We start from the raw sequence: 19,258 nt of genomic DNA on the forward strand, positions 1-19,258 counted from the left end.
CCCTGAATCAGGGGAACTTCTGGGAAACAGGGTTGGCCGATTCAGGACCAATATTTAAAAAAATTAAATTAAAAATTCAAATTAGCCTGGCTGGGTGTGACTGTTATTGGAAGCCACCCTCCTGTGAGAGCAAAAAGACAGAAGGAATTGGGGTGAGGATCCCTCAAGGAGCAGCTGCTAGTTCTGGAAGCCCTGTACATTGATTGAAGTGACAACAGGGCATGTGGGGAGGAATCACTAGAAACACAGGCAGCTCAGAGAGACAGGGCCTCTGCTTCAATGGTATTGATTCTCCCAGGATCCATGCAGATTCCTGGGGACCCCAGGATTTAGGCACTGGCCCTACACCCTGTTCCACAGGGGAGCAAACCCTGGCCTCCCACAGAACAAGTGGGAACCTTGCAGAGATTTCCTCCCCTTTGTCTTCCCTTGTAGGTTTCCTGTGGAGGGTGGGGCTCCAGTCTCTCTCTAATTAAAGAAAAGATGAACTGAGAATGGGAAACACTACCACCCCCATTTCGTTTCTTGTCTCACTGAAAACATGAACAGTCAGCGTAGCCTTCTTCCTGCAATCACTGTGCGATGAACACTCTGTAACAGCAAATCTGCATAGTCAGTAACACGGAAGGAAGTGCTTCCATTTAAAAAAAAAAAATGGAAATGCACTGTAAGACTGCAGCATTGCAGAGGGTGTTCTGTACTACTCCTGCATTCCTTGGTTCCACCCTGCTCTCCACTTGCTCTTTGCAGTAACATCCCCAAAGCGTACATTAACCAAAGCAGGAAAACAAGGAGAAAAAATATTTGTAAGTGGGATTTCCCCTCACTTGCATCCAATGTCCTTTTAAATTGCTTTAATTTAAAAATTAAAGCTTTTCATGAAGATTTCTGTAAGTCAAGTTTCATGCTTTGACAGAAAATGAATGTTGGGCCTGGGCCAAGATTTCTAAGGGTCCCAGGTAAAAGTCAGCTCTCAGCAAGACAGTCGGTGCCAGCAAGGGGCACAGCGATACCAACTGTAACTACAAGTGCCAGTTGTAGGAGCAGTTCCTGGTTTGTACGTGGTGGGAAGTGCTTCTCCTCAGGGATATGTTCAGACTAGTCAGATGAGAAGAATCAGGGCAGCTTTCTTTTAACTTCTCTTCAATACATCACCACTCTAGGCCTCAATTTACTCATCTTTGAACTAGGCATTATAATGTTCACCTGCCTCACAGGGAAATTAGGAGGCTTAATTAGTTAATGTTTAATGATTTCAGATCTGCAGATCAAAGACAGCCAGGCTCCTTAGATGCTGAAGGTGACCTAGCGAGGCTTTTATAACTAAAAAACAACAGGCCTGTTTCTTACACCTTGGGCACCTCGATTGCCTTCACTGAGGTTGCATAGAGTGCTAAGGCAGAGCCAACGTGGCTCTGCACATGCAAAGGTAGCTATATATTTGCAAATGTTTTATTTCAAATATGACAGCACTGCTCCGTTTATTCTTTTCTAGGCCTCCTTAACAAGGAGTACACAGGACCCAGAGAACAACAACAACTCGGCGAGTGAGTAAGTAGCATTCAATGTGACATTTGACAGAAAGGCACATCTTCCTTTCACATTACATCTTTAGCACCAGGGTGTGACAGTAGCAAATCACTTTATCACATATTGTGTGTCTCAGGGTAGAGAAGGCCCCTTCCTCTTCTGTACCCCACCACACGTCCCTTTGGAGCCCCCACACCCTCACTGCTGCTTCCCAAGTATCTCAGCTCAGGTTAAAGCCCTAACTGAAGAAGGAAGGGGACAGTCTTGGTAACTGATGAATTGTTGGCTAGTAAAGTTTGTGAAAATAAGCCTGAAAAAGGTAGAAATGATTTGTTTAAAGCAGCTCAGTGTAGCTTGCAAACTTAACACCATCAAATTAGGCCTGAATAAAGACTGGGAGTGGCTGGGTCACTACAAAAAGTAATTTTCCCTCTGTTGATACTCACCCCTTCTTGTCAGCTGTTGAGAATGGGCCACATCCACCCTAATTGAATTGGCCTCGTTAGCATTGACCCCCCACTCGGTAAGGCAACTCCCATTTTTTCATGTGCTGTGTATTTATAACTGCCTACTGTATTTTCCACTCCATGCATCTGATGAAGTGTGTTCTAGCCCACGAAAGCTTATGCTCAAATAAATTTGTTAGTCTCTAAGGTGCCACAAGTACTCCTTTTCTTTTTGCGGATACAGACTAACACGGCTGCTACTCTGAAAGATCTCAGAGAATTTAAGGCCAGAAGGATGCCAGATCATCTAGTCTGACCTCCTGTATGTCACAGGCCACCAACACCAGCCAGCACCTGCACACTAGATCCAACAAATGAAATGAGGCCAAAGTATCAAAGCCCACCAGAGAATAGACTGTTGTGTGCCACAGGCAGAGAATAAGATGGACCGAGGTGCACCAGTGCACAAGGCCCTGCAATGGGAACCTCTGCAGGGAGGGCATGAGGTGGGAGTAGAGGTTGTAATGGGTGCATGTGGAAGGGAGCAGAGATCAGCAGGAAGAGAAGACTATCCCTGCACACCTCCTAGGTACACTTGAGGAGGGCTCCTGTGCTGTGGATATCTGGAGGTCTGCAGGAAAGGGGAGTGGAGTCAGAAGAAATTCCACACACACACTCCCCTGCACCCCACATGTCACATTCCCTTAGGAGAGCCAAGTTTCAGCTGGAGCACAGCACTGAGTTTCAGACCTGGACACTCTTGGGTGCAGAGGAAGGGAGATGGGTCATGTGGCCTTTGGAAGGTCCTCATCCTTAGGACAGCAATCCATTGGACCTTCCAGCACCTGGGCAGGGCCCTGGGGAGGAAGGGTGATCTAGGGAGTAGTGCACTAGACCAGGGCACAGGAGACATGGTCAATTCCTGGCTCACTCACAGGCTTCCCGGGTAATCAGAACAAGTCACTAAACCTCCAGTCTGTAAATGGGCTGATAACCTTTCCTCTGTAAAGCGGTGATAAAGCTTTGCGAACAGGGGCTGCTAACAAGGAGTTTCGAGAGGGAGTTTGGAAGGGGAGTGGAAAGGGGGCGAGGTACACTTGCCATTCTTTAACACCTTTAAACTAAACTATAATCAAAACGTCTTGATTTAAACAAAAACCCTATCATTAACCTAGGTAGCTGTAGGAAAGAATGCAGGCAGAAGCCCAGCAGCAGAGTGGGGGCTATCCTGTTTATTGCACTCAGTGTAGCATGTATGATTACCTGCTCTGTGGGCGGGTGGTGTATGTGTGCATTTGGTGCAAGGAGCTCCTGGCCCTCAGAGACCATGTACCGGCTTTGGAGGCCAGGGTGGCGGAACTGGAGGAGCTAAGGGAGGCAGAGAAGTATGCTGATGAGGCTTTCTGGGACACTGTAGATTTGTCCCACCTCTGGTCAGACAGCCCCTGAGCTGTTAAGGAGGATGAAAGGCCCAGAGAAGGAGAGCAGTCAACTGGAACAGAGGGAAACCTTCCCATAGTTGGGACCCTCCTTCCAGATGATGTTGGGGTATCCTCGCGCACTGAGGTTACCTCTCCGGGGGAGGGAACTCCAGTCTTTAGGAAAAGGCAGGTGTTAGTAATGGGAGATTCGATCATTAGAAACATAGATAGCTGGGTTTGTGATGACTGGGAGAACGATATGGTGATTTGCCTGCCTGGTGTGAAGGTTGCGGATCTCTCAAGGCATCTAGATAGACTTATGCGTAGTGCTGGGGAGGAGCCGGTGGTCATGGTATATGTAGGTACCAATGACATAGGGAAGGGTAGGAGAGACATCCTGGAGGCCAAACTTAGGCTGCTAGGAAAGAGACTGAAATCCAGGACCTCTATGGTGGCATTCTCAGAAATGCTTCCAGTTCCAGGTGCAGGGCCAGGTAGGCAGGCAGAGCTTCAGAGTCTCAATGCGTGGATGAGATGATGGTGTAGAGAGGAGGGGTTTAGATTTATTAGGAACTGGGGAAACTTTTGGGATAGGGGGAGCCTATACAGGAAGGATGGGCTCCACCTAAACCAAAGTGGATCCAGACTGCTGGCACTTAACGTTAAAAGGGTTGCAGAGCAATTTTTAAACTAAGAGATGGGGGAAAGCTGGTTGCTGCAGAGGCGCACGCGGATCGGACAGAGACTTCTCTTAGAGGAGAGTCTATTGATAGAGATTCGCTAGGTTTTAGTCAGGAGGTAAGGATGGAAGAGGATAAAGTATGGGCCAGATCAGACGAGAAACATTCTCATAAAGAATCTGACACCTCAGAAAAGGGCAGACAAATAAACAGTGACAAGTTTTTAAAGTGCTTGTACACAAGTGCTAGAAGTCTAAATAATAAGATGGGTGAACTAGAGTGCCTCGTGTTAAAGGAGGATATTGATATAATAGGCATCACAGAAACCTGGTGCAGTGAGGACAATCAATGGGACACAATCATTCCGGGGTACAAAATATATCAGAAGGACAGAACAGGTCGTGCGGGGGCGGGGGGGGGGAGGGGGAGAGTGGCACTATATGTGAAAGAAAATGTAGAATCAAATGAAATAAAAATCTTAAATGAATCCACATTCTCCATAGAATCTCTATGAATAGTAATTCCATGCTCTAATAAGAATAAAACAGTAGGGATCTACTATCGACCACCTGACCAGGACAGTGATCGTGACGATGAAATGCTAAGGGAGATTAGAGAGGCTATCAAAATAAAAAACTCAATAATAGTGGGGGATTTCAATTATCCCCATATTGACTGTGTACATGTCACCTCAGGACAAAATGCAGAGACAAAATTTCTCGATACTTTAAATGACTGCTTCTTGGAGCAGCTGGTACAGGAACCCACAAGGGGAGAGGCAACTCTCGATCTAGTCCTGAGGGGAGCGCAGGATCTGGTCCAAGAGGTAACTATAACAGGATCGCTTGGAAATAGTGACCATAATTAATAACATTTAATATTCCTGTGGTGGGAAGAACACGTCAACAGCCCAACACTGTGGCATTTAATTTCAGAACGGGGAACTATGCAAAAATGAGGAGGTTAGTTAAACAAAAATTAAAAGGTACAGTGACTAGAGTGAAATCCCTGCAAGCTGCATGGACACTTTTCAGAGGCACCATAATAGAGGCTCAACTTAAATGTATACCCCAATTAAAAAACACAGTAAAAGAACTAAAAAAGAGCTACCGTGGCTTAACAACCATGTAAAAGAAGCAGTGAGAGATAAAAAGGCATCTTTTAAAAAGTGGAAGTCAAATCCTAGTGAGGTAAATAGAAAAGAGCATAAACACTGCCAAATTAAACGTAAAAATGTAATAAGAAAAGCCAAAAAGGAGTTTTAAGAACAGCTAGCCAAAAACTCAAAAGGTAATAACAAAGTGTTTTTAAGTACATCGGAAGCAGGAAGCCTGCTAAACAACCAGTGGGGCCCTGGATGATCGAGATACAAAAGGAGTACTTAAAGTCATCGCAGAGAAACTAATTGAATTCTTTGCTTCAGTCTTCACGGCTGAGGATGTTAGGGAGATTCCCAAACCTGAGCCATCTGTTGTACGTGACAAATCTGAGGAATTGTCACAGATTGAAGTGTCACTAGGGGAGGTTTTGGAATTAATTGAGAAACTTAACAGTAACAAGTCACCGGGACCAGATGGCATTCACCCAAGAGCTCTGAAAGAACTCAAATGTGAAATTGCGGAACTATTAACTGCGGTTTGTAACCTGTCCTTTAAATCAGCTACTGTACCCAATGACCGGAAGATAGCTAATGTAACACCAATATTTAAGAAGGGCTCTAGAGGTGATCCTGGCAATTACAGACTGGTAAGTCTAATGTCAGTACCGGGCAAATTAGTTGAAACAATAGTAAAGAATAAAATTGTAAGACACATAGGAGAACATAAATTGTTGTGCAAAAGTCAACATGGTTTCTGTAAAGGGAGATCATGTCTTACTAATCTATTAGAGTTCTTTGAGGGGGTCAACAAACGTGGACAAGGGGGATCCAGTGGACATAGTGTACTTAGATTTACAGAAAGCCTTTGACAAGGTCCCTCACCAAAGGCTCTTACGTAAATTGTCATGGGATAAGAGAATCATAGAATCAGAGAATATCAGGGTTGGAAGGGACCTCAGGAGGTCATCTAGTCCAACCCCCTGCTCAAAGCAGGACCGATCCCCAATTAAATCATCCCAGCCAGGGCTTTGTCAAGCCTGACCTTAAAAACGTCTAAGGAAGGAGATTCTACACTTCCCTAGGTAACGCATTCCAGTGTTTCACCACCCTCCTAGTGAAAAAGTTTTTCCTAATATCCAACCTAAATCTCCCCCACTGCAACTTGAGACCATTTACTCCTTGTTCTGTCATCTGCTACCACTGAGAACAGTCTAGAGCCATCCTCTTTGGAACCCCCTTTCAGGTAGTTGAAAGCAGCTATCAAATCCCCCCTCCATTCTTCTCTTCCGTAGACTAAACATCCCCAGTTCCCTCAGCCTCTCCTCCTAACTCATGTGTTCCAGTCCCCTAATCATTTTTGTTGCCCTTCGCTGGACTCTTTCCAATTTTTCCATATCCTTCTTGTAATGTGGGGCCCAAAACTGGACACAGTACTCCAGATGAGGCCTCACCAGTGTCGAATAGAGGGGAACGATCACGTCCCTCGATCTGCTGGCAATGCCCCTACTTATACCTCCCAAAATGCCATTGGCCTTCTTGGCAACAAGGGCACACTGTTGACGCATATCCAGCTTCTCGTCCATTGTAACCCCTCGGTCCTTTTCTGCAGAACTGCTGCTGAGCCATTCGGTCCCTAGTCTGTAGCGGTGCATTGGATTCTTCTGTCCTAAGTGCAGGACTCTGCACTTGTCCTTGTTGAACCTCATCAGATTTCTTTTGGCCCAATCCTCTAATTTGTCTAGGGCCCTCTGTATCCTATCCCTACCCTCCAGCATATCTACCTCTCCTCCCAGTTTAGTGTCATCTGCAAACTTGCTGAGGGTGCAATCCACACCTTCCTCCAGATCATTTATGAAGATATTGAACAAAACCGGCCCCAGGACCGACCCTTGGGGCACTCCACTTGATACCGGCTGCCAACTAGACATGGAGCCATTGATCACTACCCGTTGAGCCCGACAATCTAGCCAGCTTTCTATCCACCAAGAGGGAAGATTCTTTCATGGATTGAGAACTGGTTAAAAGACAGGGAACAAAGGGTAGGAATAAATGGTCAATTTTCAGAATGGAGAGGGGTAACTAGTGGTGTTCCCCAAGGGTCAGTCCTAGGACCAATCCTATTCAACTTATTCATAAATGATCTGGAGAAAGGGGTAAAGAGTGAGGTGGCAAAGTTTCCAGATGATACTAAACTGCTCAAGATAGTTAAGACCAAAGCAGACTGTGAAGAACTTCAAAAAGATCTCACAAAACTAAGTGATTGGGCAACAAAATGGCAAATGAAATTTAATGTGGATAAATGTAAAGTAATGCACATTGGAAAAAATAACCCCAACTATACATACAATATGATGGGGGCTAATTTAGATATAACAATTCAGGAAAGAGATCTTGGAGTCATCGTGGATAGTTCTCTGAAGACGTCCCTGCAGTGTGCAGCGGCAGTCCAAAAAGCAAACAGAATGTTAGGAATCATTAAAAAAGGGATAGAGAATAAGACAGAGAAGATCTTATTGCCCTTATATAAATTCATGGTACGCCCACATATTGAATACTGCGTACAGATGTGGTCCCCTCATCTCAAAAAAGATATACTGGCATTGGAAAAGGTTCAGAAAAGGGCAAATAAAATGATTAGGGGTTTGGAATGGGTCCCATAGGAGGAGAGATTAAAGAGGCTAGGACTTTTCAGCTTGGAAAAGAGGAGACTAAGGGGGGATATGATAGAGGTATATAAAATCATGAGTGGTGTGGAGAAAGTGAATCAGGAAAAGTTATTTACTTGTTCCGATAATATAAGAAGTAGGGGCCACCAAATTAAATGAATGGGTAGCAGGTTTAAAACAAATAAAAGGAAGTTCTTCTTCACTCAGTGCACAGTCAACCTGTGGAACTCCTTGCCTGAGGAGGTTGTGAAGGCTAGGACTATAACAGGGATTAAAAGAGAACTAGATAAATTCATGGAGGTTAAGTCCATTAATGGCTATTAGCCAGGATGGGTAAGGAATGGTGTCCCTAGCCTCTGTTTGTCAGAGGGTGGAGATGGATGGCAGGAGAGATATCACTAGATCATTACCTGTTAGATTCACTCCTTCTGGGGCACCTGGCATTGGCCACTGTTGGTAGACAGGATACTGGGCTGGATGGACCTTTGGTCTGACCCAGTATGGCCTTTCTTATGTTCTTATGTTTGATAATGCTTCCAGACTTCCTGGATAAATTCCACAAATGACTGGTTGTGAGGAGCTCAGATACTGCGATGACAAGACCACACCAGTATCTAGCTAGAACAGACCACAGAGAACTGTGGGCTAGATCCCCACAACACAGGTGCAGGAGTGCTGGGTGCTGCTGTGCTACTCTGTTGTACCCAGGGGAGATATTGCTACTTGCACCGGTGCAGTCACACAGGGGCAAACTGCAGTGGCCCAGCTCTCTGGGGTTGATAAGGCTTGTGAGATAACTACCCTTTCAACTGCATTCAGGTAAGCCAAGCCGCCCTCCTCTTCTCGCTTCAGGGAGATTCCTTCCCTTTGGTTCACAGTCACACTGTGGCCCAATCAGCCTCTTCTGTGGATTCGTGAAGGCTGGTTGGATTAAAATGGTGCGTGTTTGTATAGCAATAAAGGAAAGAAAATCTGAAACAGTATGTCCACTAGCACGAGCAATGGCTCCCAGACTGTTCTCCTATGACTGCCTACAGGGAGGAGCACTGGGAGCAGTAAGATAGACGTGTGAATGGGGCACTGATGAAAGATTTTAAATATCACTTTCTTACGCCAAACAGTGACTCTCTTGATTTTAAGCAGCTTTGTCTCTCCAGAAGGAGGTGTAGATCAGTCTGAGTGAAAATTCTGGTTATCAGGCTGTGACCTATTAACCATGGACATCACTGATGGATATGACATGAGAGCACATGTTGGTGGCACAATCCTTGCTCCCTGCCAGCTCACTCCTTTGCTTTTGAGCCAGTAGGGAATTGAAATTGACGAGAATCCCACTTTCTGAGCAAGCTTGTCGTCAGCTCCAGTCCCTTGACAGCTAACAAGGATGGTGGGCAGTGGTTAGGCAGAATGGTCATACAGGCAGGCACTCTCAGTAAAAAAATCCACCCTCTTCTGATATTTCCCAGCACCCTCACTGGCCTTTGCACCATGATTACAGTTATTCTGTTTTGTCTGGAAAGGGCTGCTGCAGAGCCTTTTGGTGAATTTGATCATGCCAAAGAGTGAGTCAAAAGACTCCCAAACTGACCATAGCAGTTATAAGCTCTGGCTAATCCGCACCCCATCTTGTGCCTCTGTGAGGAACTTGCTTATCTCTGCCACTTTGAAATGCAAAGGAAACAATTGTGATTCTAATATAGAAAGTGGGTCACCGCTGGAAAATTCATACTCTCAAAAGAAAATGTGGAGAATATTTGGAAGGACATCTGGATTAAGGAGAAAGCAAGCTGGAGACAGCTACAGGTCTATGATGAAGGAGCAGAACCTTAATCTCATTTACACTAAGGCCACTTTGCTCTACCAGTTTTAAGAGGTTTTAAAATGGGAGTAAATATAAACTTACTCCCACTTTACACTGTCTAAAGTGACCTTAGTATAAATAACAATCAGGACTATAGTCTTTAGCATCAAGAACTCTATGGGAACATCTGTTAAACTAATCATTCTGTCAACAGAATTTCAGTTTTTGGAAAAGTCAAACCAACTAAGTAACGTTTAGTTCCTAGAGTTGTCTCATCTTTCACTGGATCAGATTCTGCTGTCACACTGGTATAAATGGACGTTTGTGGAGTTACTCTGGTGTGCCTGAGAGCAGAATCAGTCCCAGGTGGACCAATTCAGGTCCATCACTGATAGAGCCAATCACTGAAGAAATAACTTTGAATCCTGTCCTGTATCAATCTGTACCCCATAACCACAACTGTCGGAGATGAGATCCATCCAGATAGTGACACATCCACAAAATAATGAAGCGAGTTGTGAGAACTTTTAGCTCTGGAGGCTTGGTTTCACGTAGGATAATCACAGCTGCTTCTTAGCATTTTGGCGAAGATCCAATCGTAACAGGGCAGACAACACCATAAAGCAGTGGATGTTTCTTCTCCAGAGGGACAGCAATGAACCGGTGTACATCTCACTCAGGCAGGGTGGCACCAACATCCCTCGAATGGGTGATCTGTATGACATTGCGGTGATCACTCATGCCTTCCGACATGCCTGGATGCCTTGGTGAGGAACATCGCAGCGAGTGCTGTGCATGACGTCATCAGGAAGCGAATCGCCAGGACCTCCTCCAACCAAGATGTTGCCACCTACCTGAGCGGACCTCTGGAAAGCGACTTTGAAAGAGATGGGGGAGACTTTGCTTCACTTTGGATTCATGCCCGAAGTGCTACGCAACGGCTGGAGAAGCGTATTGGCTGCCACTGGACATGGTGTGAAGAACGTTAGGAACTGGGAGTCCTGGGTGCCACAGGTGAAGAATACAGAGCACACAATCATCACTCTGAAAGCCAGAACTATGCTGGAGAGGATCCTGAAGGATGCCATCCGCTGCCAGTATGCGAAAAACCTGAAACAGAAGCCGGACCAGGGCAAGGCCTTCAAAGTGACATGCAAGTGGGATGCCAGCAACCACTTCCTCCCCAGGGACAGGTTCACCAGATTTGCTGACTGGAGATTCATCCACAGGGCCTGGCTCAACTACCTCCCGCTGAACAGCGCTGTCCGTCCCGGAAATTGGGACAAGCGATGCAGAAAGTATGGCTATGCTAATGAGACGTTACCTCATGTCTTGTGTAGTTGCAAGCCCCATTCCAGAGCCTGGCAGCTGCACTACAATTCCATCCAAGATCGCCTAGTCAGAGCCATCTCACCACCCATGGGGTAGGTTGCCGTGAACTCCACTATCCCTGGAACGGACAGCCAACTGCAACCGGACGTCGTCATCACTAACGAGAAACAGAAGAAGATTGTTGTGGTGGATGTCCCCAGTTTGAAAGGTGAAGAAATACACCTCTCTGTCTGATGCCTTGAGAATTAGGGGTTATGAGGTTCAAACACATGCATCGATCATTGGAGCCCTAGGCACATGGGATCCCAGTAACGAGCGAGTGGTGCAGGAATGTGGAATCAGTCAGTGCTACGCTCAGCTGATGCAGCAACTCATGGTATCAGATGCCATCAGGTGGTCAAAGGACATCTATTTAGAACACATTACCGGACATTGGCAATACCAGGAAAGATGAGCCAGAGTGCCACCAAGAAGTGAAGTTGGGAAGGTAACCGAAATACTTTTCTGATGGATTGTATTTACTGAGGGACAATCTATCCTAAATTCTCAATTATTAAGGGACACTATACACTCATTGCTGTGTTTGCTTTCCAGAAGCTACTTTTAATATCTTTTTATGAGTGATGTACCCAAATATTTGGATGCTAATATTTTATCTGTATTGTTAAATTTATTAACCTTAATTTGGGATATTGCATAGTATATACTATATGTATTTTATGACTTTTAAACCAAAATCTTTGTACTTTTTGATAATTTAAGCATTATGCCCAGATGTATAGGCACTCTTTCCTTAACCTCTGTATTAGATCATTTTAAAGTTAGCTTTAATAAAAATTTTAAATCAGTTTAGTATTTCAGACACCCTCTGTCAGGGCACTGTGACCTAGCAGCAGGATGGACCAGATGACCCAATATATCTTTTCCCTTTCTAATTACTGTGATCTTATGACCACCCCTAAAGCTTGTATTTCTAATACAGTGTTTAAGCAAGGCATTGATCTGGTCCTGAGTCAATAGTCACATTTGCTTTAAGAAGGAACGTTAACAATTTATTCTTTACTTTCCTATCCTCAGAAAAAGGATAAATCTGTCTTAAAAAATCCGACATTTCAATTCCAGATTTCCTGCTACGTCTTCTCTGCAGTGACCATCAACTACCCCACTGGACTGTGGCAAGGGTCATACAGCAGGCAGTGACCCTAGTAAAAAGGGGTCTCCTTAGTTCTGACAACACAAAGCAGAATCGTGGACGTTAAGGCCTTGTGGAGCCTCTAGTCCATCCCTCTGCCAGGGCAGGATTTCCCATGTTGTACGTGTGTACGCCAAGTGTAAAAACAACGAGGAGTCCTTTCTCAAGCAAAGGAACTCCCACCATTTTTCCTTGTGGGAGATTAATTCACAGCCTAGTGAGTCTTGATGACAGGAAATTTTCCTTGTATTTAGTTTAAATTGTCCCATCTCACATTGTATCCTATTTACTGTATCCTATGGCCTCTCCATAATTGTTTTCCCTCCTTGGCATTAACACCCTTAAAATAGATGTAGTCTCCTCTCCTGTTGCCCTTCCTCAGTTATATTAAACGTTTGCTTCTTTTCAGCTTCTCTTGCTTCGTCAGTCCACTCTGCCCTGTAAGCACTTCTGTTGCTGTTCTGTAAACTCCCTCCAAGCTGTTAATATTTTCCTAGTAATGAGGTGACTAGACATGAGCACAGTATTCCTGGTGGAGTTGTGCCTTTTTGTGCTGCTCTGCTCCACTGCAAACTCCTATCTTGTGTGTTGTACACTATTGGCCCTTTTCCTTTCTGCATTATTGCTTTCCAGATTTCTCACTCCCACTGAATAGCTGTGTTTTGAATTATTTTCCCCCAGATGTGTTGATTTGCTATTTTCTAATTCAGTGGAGCCCACAGCGGTGTGTAAATTATCCACAGTGCATACCATTGGCAGGGGTGCCAATTGGGGAGTGGGGGCACGGCCCCATGGGAGGAGTGAAAAAGGGGCAGTTTGTCCCAGGGTGCCTGTTTGAGAGGGCCCCCAAAGTAAATGGCATTGTGATCTGGCAGGGTTGTGATGGAGAGCTGCAGGGCCAAGTTTCACTGAGCAGCTCCTGCAGGGCCAAAGCTGAGTGGGGCTGCGATCCCATTCGCCAGATCACAATGCCTGGAGTGGTGAGCTGTGCCCGGCTCCATGGGACAGGAACCAAACCGTTGCTGAGGGGCAAATGTGGTTGTGCGTACCAGGTGAAAAATTTCTGGGGCTTCCCCGTTCCAAGTCAGGAGGTATATTGGTTATCACTGCAACGGAATAGGCTGAGCTCAGACAGTTACAATTCCTGATCCTCAGCCACCTAGCCCGAGGGTAAATTAGAGCAGCTGGGGACCTACTTTAACTTCTGCCCCACTAGTTACAGTGCGGGATCAGCATAGTAGAGCTCTGCTTCAGCAGACCCAGTCCCACCCGTGCCCTGCCCCCCAAATTCCCCTGACACACCCCATCTCTTGCTTAACACTGGGACTGGCTGCTACGAGAGCAGCCAGCTTTCTTAGACCCAAGAGTTCTCCTGTGCAAGGGGGATTCTCTACCAGCTATCTCTGGCTGTTTTAAGCATTACAAAATGGTCTTAGCAGACCAGAGAACTCAGACATTTAGAGTCAAGTAATTTCTGAGGAACCATGTTCTGTTTCTCTAGGACAGTATAGGTTTCATCCCTGTTAAATTCTAGAGCATATTTCCATGAGGGTTACGGGAAGAAATGAAAGGCTATGGGGCTGTTTGCTTTTTTCCAGCCATTGTCCCAGCCCATTAGCGTTACGCGCCACCCTGTTCATTCATTCATTCATTACTGTTTAAAAAGAAAAAGTTGGCAGCTGATGTATTTTGCAGTATGTTGGGTTTTTTATTTAGAGAGCGTCTCTCATCCTAAAGGTCACCATGAAGACTAAGGCCAGGTTACCCTACCACTTATGGCAGCAAAATGTATGTTGCTCAAGGGTGTGAAAAAACACACCCTGAGCAACATACATTTTGCTGGCATAAGTGGAAGCGTGCACAGCACTATGTCAACGAGCGAGCTTCTACCACCAACATAGCTACCGCCGCTTGTTGGGGGTTGCTGGGCGAGCTCTCTCCCATTGGCATAGAGCAGCTACGTGAGAGACCTTCCAGCGGCTCAGCCTGCCGCGGTAGCGCTGTGCCACTGTAAGGTGTCTTGTGTCGACATAGCCTCAGCCGTCAGGAATAATTAGAAAAAATGGGTTATGTAAGCGCCAATGGAAACAATTAATGTTTTGTAGATTTCGAAATGGAGTCTTGGAAATTTTGCCACGGGCTGTTTCTTATCCATCATTCAACATTCCTGTAAAACTAGCAGAGGGCTGGTCACATGATGAGCTATAATCAATAACTCACATGCCAGTTGTGAGTTTAAGTCATGTTTCTACATTTCCTTTTCCTATTATGAAGTATTTGGGCCCTACACCCTGCTTTTAAGCGTTACTCCCATCTCTTATTTACTATATGAAAAAAAAAAAGAAAAAAATCATTTCCTCTCTGTCAAAAGAAGGAAACTGAATGAAGGAATCAAGTGAAGACTTGTTTGCTAGATACCTCTTGGTGCCCGTAGAACTTGTGGTTGAAGAAATTGTGCAAAGTAAATTAGCTGCCTCTCGGGTAGGAAATTCACATGACATCTGCCATGCCAGTTGGCTGGTTTGAAAAAATAAAGCCATTGTTGACATCTGCAGCTCCTGACATTTACGCAGCCAGATCAGGATATTTTTTTTCAAATGGGCAACTAGACAGATGAGAATGTTTTATATTATAAGGATTGACATACAATCAGTGCAATGCTGTGGGCAAAATTGTTCCAAAGCAATTACTGCAGGACTGTGATTGCCATCAGGTGTATGTCCCTTTCAGAGACACCAGGGATGAATTCTTGTACGTACGAAGAATATTCACCTGCAGGTATTGTCAGAATTGGGAGCTCTGGAAAATTTTAGTTTAGTTTATTGAGAACAAAGTCTCTTGTGGATTGAACCATTTTACCCTTGTAGTGACATTCCTTTGCAGCACAGCACTAGCGGTAACGTAGGGTCACAGAAATAGTCACTTCATACAGCATTGTACAAACGTTTATGAACTAACGTCCCCAGCTCTGCTGTGGGCTAGATACATATTATCCCTCATTGACAAATGAGGAAACTGAGGCACAGAAGCAAATGGACTTGCCTGATGCCACAGAGGGAGATAATGCGAGAACAAGGATTAGAATACAGGATTTCTTGATTAATCCAGTATTGTTGACCCGAAGAGTTCAAAATCATGCGATATTTTTCAGTCTTTTTATTTTACCACATGTGCACCAGCCCCCTGACAGCGTCCCACAGTACCTCCATGCCCCCAGAGCCCTAGCAGGTTCCTGTTTCTGGCTGCAGGGAGGGGGCTCCCTGCACTCTGTTAGAGGGCTGAGGCCACTACTCAGATAAAAAGAAAAGGAGTACTTGTGGCACCTTAGAGACTAACCAGTTTATTTGAGCATGAGCTTTCGTGAGCTACAGCTCACTTCATCGGATGAAGTGAGCTGTAGCTCACGAAAGCTCATGCTCAAATAAACTGGTTAGTCTCTAAGGTGCCACAAGTACTCCTTTTCTTTTTACGAATACAGACTAACACGGCTGTTACTCTGATACTCAGATAAAGAGGGCATGGGGGAAGAAGTTGTTTCTGCTGTGCTGTACGTGCTCCTAGGCTCTGCCCCAGACAAACACCTCCCTCCCCCACTAGGGACATAGGCATTGTGCCACTGAATCACTTGGCTAACGCAGCATGCAGTATTTGGGGAGACAGTTACTTCTGTATTTAATGATGTGTGTGCCGTTAACACTATTAGCAAGATGGAGCTAAAGTTGGCCCCATGTCCCCCTATACTTTCTGGGGGCAAGAGGACACAGGGAGTGCAAGATTGTGAGCTCTCAAGCGAACACAAGCCTAGAGACCCAGGGTCTTTGCCCTCCAGCTCTCCACAGCTTCAAAAGAGTGTGTAGATCTGCAACCTGGAGAGGCTCCAAGCAACCCAACAGGCTGCTGTCTGCTTGGCGGAGTGGTAAAACAGACCTACCTGGTAGAGTTAACTGTTTGTGGTAACATTTGCAAGGTCAAAACCTCTCCGCTGCTCTCCCACTCCTCCTAGCTCAGGCAGGAAAGGGCAGGATTGAATTCTAGGCCCTGGTCTACATTACGAGTTTAGGTCAAATTTAGCAGCGTTAGATCCATTTAACCCTGCACCCGTCCATACGACGAAGCCACTTACTTTGACTTAAAGGGCTCTTAAAATCAATTTCTGTACTCCTCCCCCGACGAGGGGATTAGCCCTGAAATCGACCTTGCCAGGTCGAATCTGGAGTAGTGTGGTCGCAATTCGACAGTATTGGCCTGCAAGAGCTATCCCAGAGTGCTCCATTGTGACCACTCTGGACAGCTCTCTCAACTCAGATGCACTGGCCAGGTAGACAGGAAAAGGCCTGCGAACTTTTGAATCTCATTTCCTGTTTGGCCAGTATGGTGAGCTCATCAGCAGAGGTGACCATGATGGAGTCCCAGAATCGCAAAAGAGTTCCAGCATGGACCGAATGGGAGGTACGGGATCTGATCGCTGTATGGGGATACGAATCTGTGCTATCAGAACTCCTTTCCAAAAGACGAAATGCCCAAACATTTGAAAAAAATCTCCAAGGGCATGAAGGACAGAGGCTATAACAGGGACCCGCAGCAGTGCTACGTGAAACGTAAGGAGCTCAGGCAAGCCTACCAAAAAACCAGAGAGGCAAACGGCCGCTCTGGGTCAGAGCCCCAGACATGCCAGTTCTATGATGAGCTGCATGCCATTCTAGGGGGTGCAGCCACCACTACCCCACCCCTGTGCTTTGACTCTGTCAATGGATTATCACGCAACAGGGATGCGCATTTTGGGGATGAGGAAGATGAGGAGGAGGAGGTTGAAGATAGCGCACAGCAAGTAAGCGGAGAAACCGTTTCCCCCGACAGCCAGGAACTGTTTATCACCCTGGAGCCAATACCCCCCAAACCCACCCAAGGCAGGCTCCCGGACCCACCAGGCGGAGAAGGGACCTCTGGTGAGTGTACCTTTGTAAATATAATACATGGTTTAAAAGCAAGTGTGTTTAATGATTAATTTGCGGCCAGTACCGCTACTGGAAAAGTCTGTTAATGTGTCTGGGGAGGGAGTGGAAATCGTCCAGGGACATCTCCATAAAGCTCTCCTGGATGTACTCCCAAAGCCTTTGCAAAAGGTTTCTGGGGAGGGCAGCCTTATTCCGTCCTCCATGGTAGGACACTTTACCACGCCAGGCCAGTAGCACGTAGTCTGGAGTCATTGCATAACAAAGCATGGCAGCGTATGGTCCCGGTGTTTGCTGGCATTCAAGCGACATCCATTCTTTATCTCTCTGTGTTAGTCTCAGGAGAGTGATATCATCCATGGTCACCTGGTTGAAATAGGGTAATTTTATTAAGGGGACATTCAGAGGTGGCCGTTCCTGCTGGGCTGTTTGCCTGTGGCTGAACAGAAACCTTCCCCGCTGTTAGCCACGCAGTGGGTGGAGGGCTGAAGCCATCATCCCAGAGAATTGCGGGGAGGGGGCAGTTAGTTGGGTTTGTGCTGCACGTTAACCCGAAAACTGCAGCCCCTCCTTTTAAATTGCCAACCCATTTCAAATGGCCAACCCAATGGGTGCTTGGTATGTGAAATGAGGGCGCTGCTGTTTGAAGCCATTCCCACATGTTATGAAGGTTAAAGAAGCCAAAAGACTGTGGCTTACCAGGGCTGCCTGCAAGCCAAATTCTGTTGCCCGCTGGCCCTGCGTGTGTGATCTCTCACACCAAACCTGCAGACCCTCAATATAAGAGGCAAAATGTGACCTTGTACTGAATGCACATGTGCTATATAATGTTAACAGCAAAGTTCACCATGAAAGATGTACCCATTGTTCTCTAAAATGCGTCTTTTCAACTACTACTCTCCCTTTTTTTTCCTCCTGCAGCTGCAAATGTTTCAGTGCTTCCCCTATCATCTTCATCCCAGAGGCTAGCAAAGATTAGAAGGCGAAAAAAACGCACTTGCGATGCAATGTTCTCTGAGCTTATGCAGTCCTCCCACACTGAAAGAGCCCAGCAGAATGCGAGGAGGCAGACAACGTTAGAGTCCAGAAAAGCACAATATAAACACGAGGATAGGTGGCGGGTTGAAGATGATAGGTGGCATCAGCTTGCTGACAGAAGGCAGGAGTCAATGCTGAGGCTCCTGGAGGATCAAACTGATATGCTCCGGCGTATGGTTGAGGTGCAGGAAATGCAGCATGAGCACAGACCCCCACTATAGCCCCTGTGTAACCAACCGCCCTCCTTTCCAAGATCCATAGCCTCCTCACCCAGACACTCAAGAACGCGGCGTGGGGTCCCCCGGGCACCCAACTACTCCACCCCAGAGGACTGCCCAAGCAACAGAAATCTGGCATTCAACAAGTTTTAAAGTACAGTGTGGCCTTGTCCTTCCTTCCTCCCCCATCCCTCCCGGGCTACCTTGGCAGTTATCGTCCTATTTGTGTGTCGAATTAATAAAGAATGCATGAATGTGAAGCAACAATGACTTTATTGCCTCTGCAAGTGGTGATCGAAGGGGGAAAGGGAGGGTGGTTAGCTTACAGGGAAGTAGAGTGAACCAAAGGGGCGGGGGTTTTCATCAATGAGAAACAAACAGAACTTTCACACCGTAGCCTGGCCAGTCATGAAACTGGTTTTCAAAGCTTCTCTGATGCGCACCGTGCCCTCCTGTACTCTTCTAACCGCCCTGGTGTCTGGCTGCACGTAATCAGCAGCCAGGCGATTTGCCTCAACCTCCCACCCCTCCATAAACGTCTCCCCCTTACTCTCACAGATATTGTGGAGTGCACAGCAAGCAGTAATAACAGTAGGAATATTGGTTTCGCTGAGGTCTAACTGAGTCAGGAAACTGCGTCAGCGTGCTTCTAAACATCCAAATGCACATTCTACCACCATTCTGCACTTGCTCAGCCTATAGTTGAACAGCTCCTGACTACTGTCCAGGCTGCCTGTGTATGGCTTCATGAGCCATGGCATTAAGGGGTAGGCTGGGTCCCTGGGGATAAATATAGGCATTTCAACATCCCCAACAGTTATTTTCTGGTCTGGGAAGAAAGTCCCTTGCTGGAGCTATTGAAACAGACCAGAGTTCCTGAAGA

The 19,258-nt window shown here is 46.1% G+C and overlaps 1 protein-coding gene across 4 annotated transcripts in view; it reads left to right on the forward strand.

Annotated features, from left to right (window-relative positions):
* Positions 1-19,258, forward strand: part of CYS1 (cystin 1) — a 40,490-nt gene that overhangs the window by 11,554 nt on the left and 9,678 nt on the right. For 3 of the 4 annotated variants that reach the window (XR_006289370.1, XM_043542262.1, XM_037894070.2), the window contains exon 2: positions 1,496-1,551. Coding sequence is in view for 3 of the 4 variants with exons in the window: in XM_043542262.1 (XP_043398197.1) it covers positions 1,496-1,551 (56 nt within the window). In the remaining variant the exon portion in view is untranslated. The remainder of the gene's footprint in view (positions 1-1,495; positions 1,552-19,258) is intronic. The other variant, XM_037894069.2, reaches the window with a different exon arrangement.

The sequence above is a fragment of the Chelonia mydas genome, chromosome 3 (genome assembly GCF_015237465.2).
Source record: "Chelonia mydas isolate rCheMyd1 chromosome 3, rCheMyd1.pri.v2, whole genome shotgun sequence".
In the NCBI taxonomy this organism is placed as follows: Eukaryota; Metazoa; Chordata; order Testudines; family Cheloniidae; genus Chelonia; species Chelonia mydas.